At 39.6% G+C, this 18,642-nt stretch overlaps 2 protein-coding genes and 1 long non-coding RNA gene across 22 annotated transcripts in view; 1 reads left to right on the top strand and 2 right to left on the bottom strand.

The window, feature by feature from the left end:
* The window catches only part of LOC122877270, a 146,375-nt gene extending 140,333 nt beyond the window's left edge, over nt 1-6,042 (bottom strand). For 6 of the 12 annotated variants that reach the window (XM_044198606.1, XM_044198607.1, XM_044198597.1 and 3 more), the window contains exon 1: nt 5,450-5,841. Coding sequence is in view for 2 of the 12 variants with exons in the window: in XM_044198596.1 (XP_044054531.1) it covers nt 5,712-5,733 (22 nt within the window). In the remaining 10 variants the exon portion in view is untranslated. Of the gene's footprint in view, nt 1-3,097 lie in introns of all 12 variants that reach the window. The other 6 variants (XM_044198605.1, XM_044198598.1, XM_044198601.1 and 3 more) reach the window with 3 other exon arrangements.
* A 487-nt stretch (nt 6,043-6,529) lies between these two features.
* LOC122877274 (kynurenine--oxoglutarate transaminase 3) lies at nt 6,530-14,937 on the bottom strand. 9 transcript variants are annotated; one of them, XM_044198612.1, is made up of 14 exons: nt 14,785-14,937; nt 12,539-12,629; nt 12,051-12,112; nt 11,382-11,526; nt 10,602-10,751; nt 10,061-10,147; nt 9,810-9,932; nt 9,575-9,695; nt 8,771-8,847; nt 8,594-8,683; nt 8,295-8,481; nt 7,437-7,510; nt 7,212-7,298; nt 6,530-7,057 (listed from the first exon to the last, which is right to left on the bottom strand). In XM_044198612.1, exons 2-14 carry the CDS (start codon nt 12,626-12,628, stop codon nt 7,001-7,003), a joined length of 1,350 nt encoding a protein of 449 aa, XP_044054547.1. In that variant the 5' UTR covers nt 12,629; nt 14,785-14,937; the 3' UTR covers nt 6,530-7,000. The 9 variants fall into 9 exon arrangements, 8 of the variants coding, with proteins under 8 accessions (XP_044054547.1, XP_044054548.1, XP_044054549.1 ...); XM_044198613.1 differs by having other exon boundaries at nt 14,735-14,869; XM_044198614.1 differs by lacking the exon at nt 14,785-14,937 and adding an exon at nt 14,550-14,720.
* On the top strand, nt 14,283-18,399 carry LOC122877276. The gene is made up of 3 exons (XR_006378220.1): nt 14,283-14,530; nt 17,426-17,576; nt 18,074-18,399. It is a non-coding gene; the product is annotated as an uncharacterized LOC122877276 (long non-coding RNA).
* Nucleotides 18,400-18,642: the final 243 nt, after the last annotated feature.

Here is an 18,642-nt window from a genome sequence, read left to right on the forward strand (position 1 = left end):
GTTACATTCAGAACCCGAGAAGGCCCAGTGTTGCATGATGCTACTTGGACAAATGATGCCATTCCACGCCTGAAGCATGGCTTTGTGTGCTCTGCAAATTTGGCGCATAAATACCCATCTTAAAGCTATTTCCAGCTGTTGTAGTCAACAGTAGTATGCCTGCACTTAATCTGGTGAAGGCAACATTATCTGATGAAATTCTTTTAATTGTAGCCTCAGAGTTAATAGTTAACGTTCCAAGCTACTTGGCATGAAATTATGCTGTTGGTAGGGACGAAAGGTGCTCTGTTCTGCGAGAAAAACAGGGGGAAGGTGAGGAGGGGCGTTGATGTGCGACCCCTCCAACCCCTACAATAACATCGACACACCCTGACCGTGTGAACCACTGAATTTATGTAGGATGATGATGTCATGGAAACTAGACGGCAGGTTTATGCATAACCAAACAAAAAAATGACACCTGTCTGCTGGGACAAAAGATCCATTTCATTTACATATACATTGCTGCAACTGAGTCCTTACGCTTTCCCTGTACTGTGTCCACAGCCTCATGGTTATAGAATGTAATGAACAGCTAGCTTGTCTAGTAATGTAATCCCTTGGTCTAAGGTACTTTAGCCATCTAGAAATTATGAGGTTGCTTTGAACAACTTGAAGTAGTTTACTTTGATTTGAGTTTAGTGAATTAAAACATTAAACTGGTTAGACCTGTTCTAATACTTGCAACAGATGGCACGAGTCATGCTTATCTATATTATTTTGAGTGCTTCTCCTATTTCTGAGCAATGTTTAGTGAGAATTCTACTTTCCACATGTTGTTACAGATCTTTAGTATCATTTGGAGGTTTTTTTTGCTCATGGGGAATTTTTATTGTGGTTGAAATTACAAATATACTCCATGCATCATTAACTATTGTCAATAAATATTATGACAACAAATATGCAGTATTTGATTCATCAAAATGTATGTGGCTTAGCCATGACATAGCATCATGGAATGTGTTCATTTACCAGCCAATTTACCATGTAGTCTACATGTACATGTATGGTAGATACTATACGTATTTAATTTACTCATAAGCAGTGGGGAAAGCCCATTAAATGACACATTTTCCAACATCTTTACCATTGAAACCCTGACAGAAACCTGCTCTCAACCATTACAGCATGTCACAACACTCACAACACAGTCTGGCCATACAGTATTCTAGGTTCAGTTGTACCTTTTACAAGGCGGCTCACTCATTAGTATGTATAAATCAACAAGTAATCTCTACGGAGTTTTTGCATCATGTTAAACTTTTTGTATTTTCTGTGGCAGGGTATATTTTTGTTCAATCAATGTTAATGTGACCATGCCTGATCCTTCCATATTTCCACCCTACTGAGGCAGCAGCCATGTTTGAGTAAAACATGCTCTCTATATAAATGCTAAAATATTCTAAATAAATAATAAACAAACATTAAACACAAAACAAGTTGTCTTTTGCTTTTTGTTTCGTATTACTGTTGTAAAATGGGAAGACAAATACTAAATACTAGATTAAATGTGCAGTCAAGTTTTGTTACAGTCTGATGTACTTTGTCTCCCTCAAGTGGTCTAAAGGATAAACTGGGAAACAGGGCAATTAGACTGCCAACCAACTACTTTTCTCCACAAATGGCCTGCAACCTCTGTCAATGGAGTTTGTTGATAACACCTGTATTGAGGACTACTGTACACAGAGAATCAGTTCAAAAAGGGCACAGTTGCAAAATTATTTCTCAGAATTATAATTCTCAAAAAAATATTAGCAGCTAGATAAATAAAGTGTCAATTTGACCTAAATTACTAAAATATTGATTGTACATTTTTGTTGATAACTGGCTGATGACACGCATGGAGATCATGTTTCTTTAACTGATAAACAATATGTATGTAATACCTAATAATGAAGTTTGAGTTGGTGTGGATTCAATAGTTACCCTAAGAACCAACTTAGACCCATTATTCATATTTAAGAAATTGCATTTTACAAAGCTGATCTGTTTAAACAAAGGCTACATGTATACCAATTCTGACATTTCTCTCTTACTCCCTTTACTTCTCTTGTTCAGTCAAAGAAATTACCCTTTTGATTGGATAATATCTGGAACTTTGACTGTTTGAATCAAATCATCTTTTCTTATTGTAAGCCCTTTTCACATCAGACATCCTGACTTGTCATAATAGGAAAACCACTGGGGTTACGATTAACATTAACGACGGCTCTGTTCTATTCCAGTGCCCCAGTAAGCCATGACAGTGGGACCGTGAACCAGCATGCACGATAGCAACCAAAGCAGGTAAATGCATTTCAGCATTTTATTATTTACACCTGTACTGCAACTGAGAGTCAAAATGTCTTCTGTAAAAAAAAAATAAAATAAATACCTGGTGCTGTTTTGTTTGTTTTTTTCCCTGTGCAAGCCAATGCTTAGATTCCATACGAATACATGCAATGACTGGCTGTGTTGCACTACTTTGTGTAGACACATGTACACAACGTGTACTAACAAAACCAAGGGGGTGGAATGGCCTGCGCTGATTGACATTATGTTTTCCTCATTTAGTCACTAACATTGTTAGAATACCACCCCATCACCAAAAATTGGATTTCACTTGTGTACAAAAATGCAGCCGGTGCTTAGGGAAACCTGGGTAAAACAAAAACTTCAATAAATCAAACTAGGTAGATTTTTTTAAATTAGATTTTGCATTAAATGGTTAATTTGGACAATACAAATTTGTAAAACAATAAAATAATATGATCATATTACCAGAAATTGATTCTGCTGAGAGTCAATAAATATTTAATTAACAATCAGCCCTTCTGAATTGACAGAGAAAAGATCCCTTTCTGCCAAGAAACCCAGCCTAACTGGTTCAGTACAGTGAGTACAGCTGCTCTACAAAAGCACTCTCACAAGCTGTTTATCTAGCATACCTGAATAAATGACTGCAACTGTGTGGCCAGTGTCACATTCTGGTGCCACTGTAAAACAACATAAGCTACACCTCTTTCCCCAACATTTTAATTGCTCCATTCATATTTGTTAAGACAGGATAGTGACAGACCTTGTCAATGGCTCTCCTGCAAACAAAAGCTGTACACCGGCAAGTTAGAGGTTCGAGGAGATTTAGAGGGCCTGCACATCCTTGATACACCCCCACAGGTGTTTTCACTTATTCTGCCTGATTAGAGCTCTTCTCAGAGCTGTGTGGACGTGTACCGAGTCAGACCATGCTCACCAGGCATCTCCCTCGCTCTCCTGTTAGGGTGGGAACATTTAGACCTTTACCGTTTTTTTAATATATTGTATTTCTCACAGGAGACATTTTAACTTGTTAAACACAGATGTAATTAATAACATTAATCTTAGTCGTTCATGCCGTGGATCAGTTTCAGGGCCCTGACGCTGTGAATGCTGCTTAACTGGGACACCTTAACAGAAGTAAGCCATCGTTACATGTTAGTACTCTCACCTGTGCTTTTCCAGCTATGACAAGTCCCAATTTCATACTACATTCTAATTGTATACAGTGTGTACACTATACTAAATATCTTAAGTATACAGTTTATGCAGTTAGTATACAAGAAAAATCAACACATGTAACCATTTCATGTCAATCAAACTGCAACTTTGGAATTTCACTGCCAATTCAACTTAACAAGCAGACAGCATAAAAAGATTTGTCTTTGTTAGTTTATTTTTTTATTTTTGGTGTTCACAAAGCTGTTTCACCACCATGCACAATTTGTTTCACTTTTTTTTTTTTCCAGCTGTGAGTAGCGCCTCTATTTCCTTTCTGCAATGCATTGTGGGGAAAATGGTGTCCATCAACAGCGAGCTCAACAATTTAGCATTTTTAGTATGCTTACTCACTGTTTTGAACATACTATATTTTAGCACTTTTTTTAGCGTACTCGACCAAATTCACCCAATTCAAGAAGAATTTGTATGAAGCAATAAAAAGTCTATTCTGAAGAAGGGCTATATGGACTTTGGTGACCTTTTTCACAGCAGACATTTTGACTCATCATAGTAGGAAACGCACAGGTGTAATTAATTACTTTACTGATGGCTGATTTCCATTCATGTGGGTCAGTGCCCTGGTATTGTGCATGTTACTAATAACAATAATAATGGCTCCGCTCTATTCACATGTCCCAGTAAGCCATGACAGTAGGCTCTGCTGGAAAGTGGATGAGCGCAGGTGGCAGCAGCACAGGGCAGTGACACAAAGCTGCAGTCACGACAGGAAGTCACAGAAACACGATTTAATTAAATGTTATCAGACCAATCTATTCAGCTTGTACTCAGTCTCCAATAATTATTGTTTTAATTATGTTGGGTTTTTTTTTTTCTATGACAAGACTAGCTATTAAAATGCTATATAGGCTATCTGTGATCATCATGGCAGCTTTTATGTTTAACATCCATATTAATCAATTACTTTACGTTAAAATTTAGATGGGCTAGAATTCTCATGTAAGACATGCCATCATATCAGTTTGCCACTGTATATAAATCAGCTGCCCAGACAGCTGATTTATAAGAAATTCAAAACATGAATCAATTAAAAAAAAAAAAAAAAAAAAACGAATAAGACTCCTCACATCCTGCTTGTTTTCTGTATTTGCAGCGTGTTTTTGTATTTGCTTTTTTTTTTTTCCTAACTGCTGCAAATGTGTTGTCAAAAGTGGTGAAGATGTTTCCTTAATTTGCTTGTGTTTTGTCTATTTGCATTTCTTAAGTTGCAGTGCATTGAGCCTCTGGGCCACCATACTATTCCCATTATAGGTCTGCCCAACTTGAACCTGAGCAGAGGCCTAATCAAGTAGAATAAGTGAAAACACCTGTGTGGGTGTTGCAGAGTCTCTAAGACCAGTTCCTGGAAATGCTTTGTGCTGAACTTAGCTCAAGTTTGTATCCTCCACACAATTCAGTTTAACCGAATCATATGTCCAGTCTTTGTCCAGGACCCCTTTTGAAAACGCATTCAGAACATAACAAAATTAGACTTCTTTTACAAAGCTTTCAGCAACAACACATCAAATGTAGGCTGTGAATATAAATCAGTCAACAGAGGTCAGCACTGCAGCTTCTGATCCCGATTTCAAAATGGTTTCAATTTGGCTGAAATTGGAGTACTAACATTATCAGTGAAAACTAGTTTATAGTTTCCCATTGTTCAGCACTATTACAGCCGGAACACAAACAGTAAGGTGGGACACAAATGGTTACTCAAACACATGTGGGTCAGTTTGAAATGTATATAAACCACATGCGGCCCTTTTAACTTATTATGTGAACTCCACAGCAAAGATGGAACAGTTGTGAGACGGTTAAATATGTCAGGGTCCTTGAAATAGATAACATTCAAAATGACTAGTAATGCTTTACGCACAGTTAAGTCCCGGTTTACCTGTTGTCTTCGCTGTAACGTTGAGGTTACCTGCTGCTTAGAGAGCCTGAAGTCGACCGTACTTTCTGAATGGGTGAAAATTAACGTAATGTTAATGCTGTTTGTGATTTCTGAGATGGCGTGTGAGCGGACACCACGAGCAACCACAACAGGAACATGTTCAGCTTTGTCTTAACGTTACTGACACGCTGCGTTGGCAGCGCAGCTAACGTTAGCTCTCACCCAGAGCCACCTACTGGCTAGCTAAAATATGCTAGCTTACCTGATTTAGCCGGGTAGTGCATATACTGTAGGGACCATAGACTGTAGGGGCCAGACTGTAGGGACCCCAGCAAGACCTTTTTAGACAATTTGTGAAAGCTAAATAATTGCTATGCAGCCCCTTGTCGAGTTTTGTGAATGACACTATATCACATTGTGGGCGCTTGTGTAAATGAATATTGTAACTTGCTCCAGTCCCCCCAAAAAACTTAAAGGGACAGTTCACCCCAAAATCCAAAACACATTTTGCCTCTCACCTGTAGTGCTGTTTAACCATCGAGATAAGTTTTGGTGTGAGTTGCCGAGTTTTGGAGATATTGGCCGTAGAGATGTCTATTTTCTTTGAACATAATGGGACTATATGGCACTCTGCTTGTGGTGCTCAAATTGCCAAATAAATTTCAAAAACTCAACAGCAACGTCTCTTTCCAGAAAAACCGGGGGTCGTGATTTCAAATGTATTTTCCTTGGCGCTTTGAGCAGCTGAGTGCCATATAGTACTGTATATGATGTGATTTTTACTGGTAAGGCAAGCTTATAAAGTGCCATATTTAAATCATATGTAGCATTTCATGCTTTTGGTGATTGCATTTCCATATTGTGGCACTGACATCAATGTAACAATACAAACACACATTTTGCACTTAGTGAAAAAATGAAAAAGGGAGCTTGAGTACAAGAAAAACAATACCATGATTTGGAATTGGATTAACTGCATTGATATTAATAAAAAAAAACTTTCTTGACACAACAGATATCTGCATCATGTGTGGTTTCTCTTACAGTGGAGGTTTTCCAAAGAGAAATGGAATCCACTGGTCACAAAGCGTCATAGTTTTATTAGAAACTAAAGACAGGGCACAGTTACAGCAGAAAGGTAAGCAAGGGGTTGCTTTGACTGAACCCATCTGTTGTGTGTCATGTTAAACCCCTATGCAAATATTAACTTTCAAAAATGCTAAATTAATCTCTACAGTATGACCATGAACAAGGGGTTGTTTATATCCACTGTGGGATAATGGATACAAATGACATCACACCTTAGTTATCTCACATCACACCTTACAGGATTTATCAGAACACTTCCTGTCAGTCATGTTGACTTGAGGATTCTCTCCCTTAAAACAGGTGAAAGTTTGGACAGGCATTTTACTATTAACTGTTCACTGTTAGCATTTTACCGATTTCCAGTTTGTGCGCAATTTTGCAGTCAAATCCCGTTCCTTCAGTTTGTTCACAGTTGTTCCTCCTCGCTGAAATTGTGCTGGAGTCTTTAGAAACTGCATCCCATTAAATCTTCCTCCAGTTTTTCAAGATGTTTTCTGCTGCATCGAGAGTGCTGTCTTGCTGTTAAGAGAAAGACAATTGAAGGTTATGAAAATATTGTGGTTTTCACCAGAGAAAAGAGAAAAGTGCACCTCAGCCAACATTCATCTTTACTACATCATTTTGGATGTGCTGTGTTTTTGGTTTGTAACAATGAAGACGGTTTTGTATTTACCTTAATGAAGCAAAGGCGAATATATTTCTCAAACTGCTTCTTGGACTCCTCTCCAACAAACGCTGTGACTGGAATGGCTGCCAGTTTCTATATATAATATTGTTATTATTAAAAACAGCAATAAAAAAAAAAAAAAAAAAGCAGTGGCGGGAATGTGAGTGCAGCTACGTTAGAATTAAGAAGTATTGTGTATTGAAGGGAGCAAAATCAAATGGATTAATTTACCTTTTCTTTAATCATCCACTTCACAAACTTGTAGTCGTAGGCTTCGTCATCGACCATATGTGACAGGTCCTGATCTACAATGAACACAGAGCAGGGATTAATATTCACTAGTAGGGTTGGGGTCCAACAGACAGTCCCACTGCTGATCCAGTTCCAAGTTGGTAAAATACCAGGATTTATAAAGTTTAAAGTTTCAAATTGTATCAACATTTTCATCTCCTCTTTTTGTGAGGCTATGTCACAAACATTTCCGGTAGTTATTTCTATAAAACTTGAGTCATAGTTCTGAATGTCAATCTCATAAGTTATACATTAAGAGCTCTTTCATTTCAAACCTGTTTTACAAAAATACTTGAGATTTAAGTTTTATGAATATCAACCATTGAGCTATGCTCTAAAATTCCTTGAAGCTATTTTTACTTACCGCTATTTTGTCCGCTATTTTGTTACTGCACTGTACAAATTACATTGAAAATACACAATCGTTAACTCCAAAATTGATGCAAATAGATGTTTAGGTGCAAATAAACGTTTGGATTCAAGGCAAAACTCTGTCTACATAACGGCAGAGTGACTTCTTTTGCATGAACTGATCTGTTTGACATATCTGGAAACTTTCCCATCACAATGACAACTTTGAGAAGTTATTTCTTCCCTCTGTGAGTTCAAGCTTCCTCTTGGCACTTGCAACTCTTCAATTCATTTCTGTGAAACACACCAACATGAAAACTGAACATTGTTAACGAAAAACCAAATCACAGTTAGAATGAGCTACCAAGCTGTATTTGTCCCCACTACTTTCAAACAACACCAGTGTAAATGTGGTAGTGGTGTCAGTTTAAATGTTCAGTAACTCACTGAGAGATGTGACGTCCACAAGCATGAAGTAGCCTCCCTCTGGGACGACAGGAGTCATACCAACCTCTTGCAGGATGGCAGCCATGCGGTCCCTCTTGCCCTCAAGTTCTTCTGCCAGTGAGGAGAAGTAGCACTCTGGCTGACCCATCAGCTCAAAGTTCCGGAGCAAACCTTGTGCTACAGCCTCCTGAAGACAAACAGACAGCTAGAAGTTTCAGACTAAAAACAGAATTCAATTATTATCCTTTGCTTTCTTTTATGGATTTCAAGGCACATGTGCGGGAGGTGTGCAAACTTGCCTGTAAAGGTGTTGGGCAGGTGTACAGAGTATTCTGCATGACGGTCTGAAGATGCTTCATCAAGTGCTCAGGTCCTATAGACCAACCAAGCTAGGGGACACACGGTTCAACTACGTGATGTTCAAGAACTGAGTGTTGAATATTAGAAACTGTATTGTAAATCCACCGATTTCTTACCTTCCATCCAGTAACGCTAAATGTTTTCCCCGCACTGCCGATGGTGATGGTTCTATCCCACATTCCAGGCAGAGTGGCTATAGAGAGAGAATCTACATAAACACCTCAGGAAATTGAAATTTACGTAAGAAAAAGGTTAGGAGTGATGCTTTATCTTTTAAAAGCCAGTAACATTTTTTAAGTTGTCAATATTAAGATCATAATTTCATCTCAAGAGAGATGTTTTCTGTAGAACTGTGCTGGTGTGTACAAAGTAAATACTTGAAATGCTCCTCAGGGTAGGATGAGGCAGTGTAAGGCCGAAAATCAAACTAGTATTTATAACAGTGAAATTTCAGAATGGAATCAATTCATTGCAATGGAAACACATAGGACAGGAGAAGTGTTGAGTCCATACATGGAAGAAGCAATCACTGTTTGCAGTCCTTCGTGAGAGAGCAGTCGATGGTACAAATGCTTCCCTTGAAGAAATTGTGAAATTGTGAATAAATTGTGAAAATAATTGAATTAATTTATGCTTTATTGCTAGCCACGGTAGCTCGCAAACTAGCCCTGCAAGTAGTTACAGTTCTTCTTCAGCAGGCTTCCAGTAGAGACGATTTTGCAACAAGACGTGAATGTGTTTTGCTGTGTGACCTTCTGGTGTGACTGGACCCTAAAGCAAGTGTTACTGCACGTTTTAGAGGTTTCCTTCCCTGTAGCCGTGTAAAGAATGGAGGAGCTTGTATTATAGAGAAGACTGATGACAGTGATTGGCTCTTATAGACTTTCTTGTCAAACAAGTATGTTGAGCTGAAAACGTACCAATTTTGATATGTTGGTGTCCCCTGTAGATGAGCCACTCGTAGACCTCATCACTGAAGCACAGAGTGTCATGTTTAATACAGAGGTCAGCAATCATCTGCAGCTCATCTCTAGTGAAAACCTGCAGGAGGAGGACAGGAACTACTGAAAGCACTTGTTTTTTTTCTGTCATGTCAAGTCAGCCAGTGTTTAAAGTTCACAGACATAATGAGTGATGACAGTCATGTATACTTACCTTCCCAATAGGATTGTTGGGGGTGTTGATGATGATGGCCTTTGTCTTAGAGTTGAATTTACTGGAAAGCTCATCTGGGTCAAGAAACCAGTCTGCACTTGTGATTGTCTTCTTTCCAGACTTCTAATATATTGCAGAAGACATTTGGTGTCATGGCTCCTTAACATCCTTAAGACGCGCAGTAGGTAACGTAAATACTGTATATATGGAACACGTATGACAAACATCAGTATCAGTTAGATTAAACTTACAAGGCGTAACGGTATCAACACAGGCTTGGCCCCTGCCATTCGCACCATTGGTACGTAGCAATCGAAGAAAGGTTCTATTATGATGACCTAGTGACAGAAGCATTACCTAATAAATATACTGTAAATACTGGGAGCATGTTTATGAATGTATATATGAATGTCTATGAATATAAACACCTCTGTATGATCCAGTGAGAGAGAGAGACATGTCTAGGGCTATACTGGGGACACACACACACACACAAAAGACAAAACAATAGTTTTTTGCTAGTCACCATTATTAACTTAAGCCTATGGCATTGTACACTGGATAAATTAGCCTAGAGGCAGTCAACCTAGCACGCTGCTGTCATCCTCTTGTGCTCTAAGATGACGTTTAATGTTAATAATGTTGGATCACTATTTCTTATTTCATGGGGTAATCCATACGTATAGAATCATTTATAAAAAGGCAGCATTCTAATACTGATATGGACGTCGATTACCATGGCAACGGTAGAAGCTAAGAAGGATTCGGGTCAGCCCCTAGACACGTCCTTACCTCATCTCCCTCTTCCACCAGTGCTTGCATGGTGCTGAATAAGGAACCGTAACCTCCTACTGTGACCAGGATTTCTTTGAAGGGGTCAATCTGGCGCCCATAGACCTTCCCATAAACCTGAGAAAGGGCCTTCACCAAAGATGGATGACCCTTGCAAACCAACAGAAGACACAGATATAAAAACATATTACAGTAAATAATGGATTTCTGGCAATAAAAAGATATTTCAGTGATACTTAATTATAATGTAAATTTTAATCTGATACGGTTGCTCCAATGTCAACCCTTACAAACTGTAACTTTCAATACATGTCAGTTATTGTTGGTTACAAGATGGCAATAATCAACCCCAGTTCATATTTCCCTCACTGCAAAATAGACTGAATTATCAGCCAACTACCAAATAATCAACTATTTTTTAAATTTGATTGGGAAATTTGATTGAATAATGTCCAACACCGACAGATAACACATACTGTACATCACTCCACTTATTTTAAATTACAGCTTGGGCTTACCACTTGTCATAACAAGTAACAATAGTTGAATTGTAGTTGGTGCTGCTGTGCTGTAGTAATATTTTTATTACACTTGCCAATGGCCAAAATCACAGTGTAAAGGGGCCTTTAAAGGTAAAATAGAAAGTATCAAATTCTGTCTCCAGTCCTTCAGCAAAACGTTTCCTTTTCAAATGGATTCATAAGAAATATTAAATAATCGGGTTTCAAAAACAATTAGCTTCTTGTATGAGTGAGCGGTATTACAGTTCATGAGTCTTACAAAGCCTCTGGTGTACTGGTTCATCCTGTCCACTGATGCAGCCTCCGCTAGTGCCTCCTTGACGTAAGAAGGTGGAGGGATGTCTGGATAGCCTTGGCCCAGGTTGACAACGGATGGGTCCGCTGCCACTGACGTAAACACCACCCTAAATCGACAATGAAATAAACCATTACTGGACAGACCAGAGATCACAACACGTTCCTGACCAAAGGGCACATTTTTAGTAAAACAGCCACAGAATACCTTTTAAACGAAAGTCTCTCACCCAAACCTATTGCTGTGGTCCGATATCAACTTTGACTGACAGTTATTTCTTCTGCTACAAGCACAGTCAACAATGTGTGTTTTCCTTGCATGTTGTATACATGAATACATTATAATGGAAGAGACATGGTGTGAACTATAGAAGGGTAATACATCAGTCATATATTGTATACAGTTGCCCCACTTCCTTTAAATTCTGTAAATGACATGAATCAAATCAAAATTAAAAGCATAAAGAATATAGGGCTACTGAACTTCCCACCCTACTTACTTTGCTCTTGTCTAACTTCTGGCTTTCGTGTAATAAAAGCATGGTGTAAAAAGAAACCTAATCAGAGGTCTGTGAACAAAACTCTTCTCCTGCGGTGCCATACAAAGAGATGAATGGTCTATTCTTTCACTTACCAGACATTCTTGTCCAGTCCCTCAATTCTTTTTGAGTGTGTGTGCCGTGACGTCATAATATGCTGCAACACAAAACCAAGATACATTACACCTAAATGAACAGCTTATGAAGTATCCATTTACATTTTCACCTTTTCAAATACCAACTACTTACTTACTTACTTACTTGCTTGCTTGCTTGTCCAACAAGCTGTGTGGTCGAAGTAAAATAATCATCAACCACTCCCAGATGATACGCTACATTAACATACCAAGACTTTGGTCAGTTGTTTTGTAACTGGCCACGTCAGTGCATGATTTGAATGTATTACCCAGCAATTCTCCAACAACACTATGCTATCACTGCACTGGCCTTAATGCACAGAGCTTTTAAAGTCAGAGCAGTTTAATTTATATGCATCCCACCTCTCCACTCAAGTGCTTAATTTACGATAAGTCCTGCCAATTAGTTTACCACCACGCACATATTTCTCGGGAAGTGGACTTACCTGTGAAGTACAAAACCTTCTTCTGCAGTTTATTTTAGCGGAATGACAGGCAAACTTGGAGCAATTCAGGACTTGCCGTGCTATGCTCATGCTGCACAAAAAGACAGAGATGAAAAATACAATGAAAATTGTTTTTTCCTTATCATGCTCTGCTGCGATAACTGATAGTGTTCTGCAAAGGTGTTTGGTTCTGTCACACTGGCCGTTTGCTCAGTGGTACGTTGCTACATGTGCATCTATTTGCAGTTGTTGTAAGGTTCAAGTAACTGACATTTCCCACTGCACCACTCTTTTTAGGACACCAACTGCTACAAAAGTCACCACAGATCTAAGTGCAGTCACTACATCTGACCAATGTATTACTTCTCTTTTCGACATACATTTGAAGAAAAATACTTTCATGCTTTTAAACAGTCAACTCAAAATCAGCTGTGTTGAACAAATAAACATGACATTAATGCTTAGTTAGCGACCAAATGCAATAACGGTAACGCTGCCAATCTGAAAAAGAACAATTGCTCTGTGGTTGCACTTTTTGTACCTTTCTAGTGAGTTATGGGTGAAACAAATTCTGTGTGGTTTCATGGTCAATCAATTGATTAGTCAAATGACAATAAATGATAACTGATTAATTATTTATACATATCATTTATTATTTAATAACACTGGGGCCCCTCAGGGGACTGTCCTCTGTCCCTTCCTCTTCACCATCTACACCACAGACTTACAGCTACAGCCACAGCTACCACACAGAGTCCTGTCACCTTCAGAAGTTTTCTGATGACTCTGCTGTGGTGGGGAACTTTGTCTCATGGTGTGAGCAGAACCATCTGCAGCTCAATGCGACAAAGTCTAAGGAGCTGGTTGTAGATCTACGGAGGGCCAAGGCACCAGTGACCCCGGTTTCCATCCAGGGGGTCAGTGTGGACATGGTAGAGGATTACAAGTACCTGGGAGTACACATGGACAATAAACTGGTGTGGGCTAAGAACACTCAAGCTCTTTACAGGAAGGGCCAGAGTCGCCTCTATTTCCTTAGAAGGATGAGGTCCTTCAACATCTGCCAGACAATGCTGAGGATGTTTTATGAGTCTGTGGTGGCCAGTGCTATCCTGTATGCTGTTGCATGCTGGGGCAGCAGGCTGAGGGTAGCGGACGCTAACAGACTCAACAAACTGATCCGTAAGGCCAGTGACATTGTGGGGGTGGAGCTGGACTCTCTGTCGGTGGTGTCAGAGAGGAGGATGCTGGCCAAACTACACGCCATCTTGGACAGTGTCTCCCACCCGCTCCATGACGTGCTGGTCAAACAAAGGAGCACCTTCAGCGGAAGACTAATCCCCCCAAAATGCTCAACAGAGCACTACAGGAGATCATTCCTGCCTGTGGCCATCAGACTCTTTAACTCCTCCCTCTAAGTGTCAGTCTGTATGACCCTAAGTCATTAAACTGGACATTGATCATTACATCTCTGCCATCCTTGAATAACTATGCAATATCCGTGTAATACTCATGTGCAATATTTAGTTGTTTTTTTCCTATTTATTATTCATACCTCCATTACTGCTGCTGCAATACTACTTATTACTTATATTATTACATTGCATTTATACCGTATTATCATCATCAACCGGTAAACCCACTTGGTACTTCACACTTGTTTTATTTTATACTTATACCCACTTGGTACTTAATTTATTTTCTGACCTGTTTTTTTTTCTAGTTTTTATAGTGTATTGTATTATATATTTTTTTGCTAGTACTTTCTCCTGTGTGCACTGACGTAAAGACGAGCTGCTGTGACAAAGAGTTTCCCTTCGGGGATCAATAAACAGGTATCCTGCAAAACCTGCAAAACTACAACAGCAGATGGCGCCAGCTGGCATATTAGGTGGCCTTTGGCAATAACGATGACATTATGTACTACTGATAGATTGAAACCCCAGGAAAACACTACCCCGCCTTCGCTGAACCACAGGAGAAATGCATATTGTAAGTAACTATGTGTTACCTTTAGCTACAGCCGAATACACACAGCCTGGCAGAATGACGTTAGCTAACGCTAGCACCTTCTAGCTAGCTTTAGCCAACGGTAGCAGCATTTAGTTATGGCTGCTATGGCTGCTCCGGTAGCTCTTGCAATGAATCACAGTGATGACAGTTACTGCCACCGATGCTTCTTTAACAAACACGTACCATGTACTTCTAGAGGTTAAGCCGCCACCCGGTCAGCAGCCACAACTTACTTGTCGTTACACTGTATTGCCCAATCAGAGTTCCAGTGAAGTGCAGCGGCGAGGAGCAGTTACGTCGTCAAGGGCTGGAGAAAGTGGTGTTGCCTTTACAGTTGTGGGAATCTGCAACGTTTAGGCCCACGTCTAGGCTCCTACAATGGACATGAACGGACAAAGCAATAATGGCTTCAATTTTAGTGATACCTAGGTTACAGTTAGCAAAAAAAAACGACGGTGAGCGTTCGGGTCATCGGGGGAAATAGAGCAGGGTTACACTAAGTGTTTCTCAGATTAGTCTTTGGCATTAGCTTGAATTGTTGTGTGTATTTCCTCTTTAACATTTGCTAAACGTTAGCATTTGTTCCACTTTAAATAATACAGGCCTATCTGACACGTTTTAGTCTCCTCATTTTACTTAGAATAGCTGTCGACTTTTTAGCTGTTTCGACAAAGTCAACAGCCACTTGACATCAGAGACTGAACATGTTTCCTCTCATTACGTAAAACAAGTCAACAGACACATAACGGGAATTTATCTAGGACTTTCTACGTGGCAACCGTGAAGGCAGCATTGTCCCGAGCTGGTTGGGCCATCTGTGAAATGACGTTCGCTTCACGCACCTTCGAGAAAGCTCTGTGGTTTTACGAATCATTAATTGGATAAGTAATCTTTCTGATTACTTACTTCGTTTTTTGTGTTTTTAATGAGCAAGGCCAGTTCCCCTTTCTATTCTTGTAATTACTAGAAGCCTAGTGATCCAGTTATAATGTTAAACCCAGCCAAACAGGCCCACCCCCTACATCCAACCAAGCAGCCCTGAATGCATTGTTGACACGACGGTGCCAAGTCAGACTGACAGCATGATGAAGTGAAACTTTTTAAAATTCTATTATTAAGCTGTGTTCTGCAGCTACCATGCTGGCATTTTGGAAATGAAATGACTGCGAGTTTATAACTGAACATGTTGGAGAAAAACTATCCTGCATTTCTCCATTTATAGAATTAATTCCGTAATGCATGGGCAATTGCAAATAACAAAATAGCTGATCACATTAGGCTACAGGCACCAATGCGCATTTTCCTAGGGCTTGTGAGTTAGCAAATGTTTATTCCATTGAGCATGAGGTCCGTTTTTGCACTAACAGCAGCTACCCAAATGTTTGACAGGAAAATTAAGTTTGTCAACTCTGTGTTTGATTTATCAAAAAGCTATATATAACACGCAGACCTGCTGAAGCGAGAACGTGCCATGTCTTGACAAGTTTTGTCTCTTGGCTATGCCTATCCAGTTTGCAGTCATCTGTGGGAACTTTCGGATACGTCATATCTGAGTGCCTTAAGGGCCTGGATATTTCAAGTTGTTGGATCTTGCCAAGTATGCATTATTAAAAATGGCTCTGTCTTCTGACTGAATTCTTGATTAGTTTAAAAGTGTTTGGCCTGTATGACACCAGGCGGCCTGGCAGTATTTCTGATGAAGGTTTCTAGCTTTTCTAGGAATCCATTCCCTAACTTGTGGAAAGTATCTGTGCATCAGGAGCACCTTTGTGTTACATCGCTGTAAAATCAGAGTAGCTCTTCCTCACTTGTCTTTTATGAAAGTTTCCAGCTGTTTCTTTTGAAATGGATAGACCAACGACTTTTATGAAAATGCCAGTCAAGCTTTCAGCGGCAGCACAGTGCCTAAGCCTCATGTCACTATAACGTCCTAATGGCAGTTGCTGCCAGTGTTGCAACTGCCACTGCTACTCAAATCAGCCTGTTACAAAAACAGTCTTGTATTGTTAGCCAGTATGACTGAAATAAAGTTTATATTGATAAAAAGTTCCCTTTTATTAACTTCCTTTTTATGGCTTACCCAATTTAATAAAGGAACTTGTACTTTTTTGATTATACTGCGTTGCTAGGGACTGTGTGAAAATTATTAGGGGGTAGCATGGGTCGGAAAAGGGGCAATATCATTTTTCTTTTGGCTGAAGATAGGGTACTCTGACTTATTTGGAGACCATTTATACCATATTATATAACACTGTTATATTATTTTGACATGTTGTGGGGAGGGTGTTGTCAAGTCAAGAGGAGGGTTGAAAGAAAACATTAATAACCCTGGGGAGGGCTTTGCTTCTTTACAAAGTGAAACAATAAGGTTCAGCGCCCCTCACTACCGCGATCATTTTTGTGCAGTCCATTACATAAACAAAAGGAAATGATAGCATGCTGTAACTTGCTATCTTCTGCGTTCAAAGGGATGTCAGACCTCTTCCTACAGTCACCTGAAATCAATAGAGGCTTTTCACAAAATGTTGTCAAAGTGTCCAAGTTTATGTCCATGTTATCTTCCGTGTGGAAGGGGACAACAGTTGCTAAGTGCAAGACAATGGTTACTATAGGTTCAGGTATGAGAAATATGCAAACAAATACCCTCACTGATAGAAATGGGAGAAAATATTAGAAATACCCCTCAACACAACCCCAAACTACATCCTCCAACATGACCACAAAGTTGAATCAGCTCCTCTATGTTTCAACATTTATGAAGGTGGGATTGTTGCAGGGCTGTTGCATTAGACTGCATTAGTTTTAGCTAGGTCTACCTAATTAACCTGCAACTGGGTGTGTGCTTTCAATTAGTATATTTTAATATCTTCCCAGCGTGTGCTGGTACAGAGGCTGCAGAGTGATTCGCTGAGTGAGTAGGCTGTCCCTCATCAGGAGGATCTGGATTGCATCAGCCAGCACCTGTGCTCCAAGTTCTACAAGTCACATTTGAGGAGGTGCCGTGGTGGAACTGTGGAGACGGAAAGTAAAAGATAATTTCCTAATAGCAGTCAGTTACATTTTACATTATTAATATAATACATTGGACCTGCGCTACCTTTCTGTCTAGCACAAGCAAAAGGAAATCGTGCAATGTCAGTCGCTGTAATAGCTATTAGGTCGTAATAGTCTGATCATCCCAAACAGCTGTAAAAGCTGGCAGGGCTCAAAACAGCTTGAAAGCCTTCCTGCAGAGGGGCAGATGGGGAATGTGGAGTGTGAAGGAGCCACTAATTCCCAAACTTTTATAGAATGATTTGGGGGTGACGACGACTTCAGCCATAAACATGGCATCAGTGGGGGAAGGTAACTAATGACATTTTGATGTAGGTGTATTTTACTTGAGCATTTCCATTTTCCACTGATCCATAACAGAAATTTAGAGCCAACTAGCCAAATAATACTGGCATTATTTTTTGGCATGTTTAATGTATTAGTAGAACGTGATCACACATCACATCATACTTTTTCTGTTTTCAACAGGTGTTGTTCCGAAAAAAGGACTGCCTGCCGAAATAGGACACCACCCCCCCCCAACTCAGGAATGCAAAGTCTGACATTGACCCAATTTCCTATAGGACTGCTTGCGTGTCATGACGTCTACTGTCTACGTCTAAGTCCTGAAAAGTTTGAAAGTTTGGGAGTCTTATTTTGCCCGGGATGCTCGCAGAAATATGTTCTGTAAATTATTCTCAGTGGAATCATTTAGAAATGATTAGTAAGAAATAGGCCTGTAGGCTATCATCACCAGGGCAGCATGTTTGATGTAATGTATGAAAAAGGCAGCACAACCACAGTTTATATATATATATATATATATATATATATATATATATATATATATATATATATATATATATATATATATACATACCACATACCACATACCACTCTTGGGCCCGGCACATGCTGCTGAACCAGTAGTGGCATGCCATCCGCTACTTTACGATCTCAGCGTCACTCCCACTTCTGTCCCACTAAACCTGAACAATGCAAATGAGGGAAAGGGGGGGGGGGGGGTCTGGTTGGGTTTGAGAGTCTAGAATTCTACA

Source organism: Siniperca chuatsi, linkage group LG6 (assembly GCF_020085105.1).
Source record: "Siniperca chuatsi isolate FFG_IHB_CAS linkage group LG6, ASM2008510v1, whole genome shotgun sequence".
NCBI lineage: Eukaryota > Metazoa > Chordata > Actinopteri > Centrarchiformes > Sinipercidae > Siniperca > Siniperca chuatsi.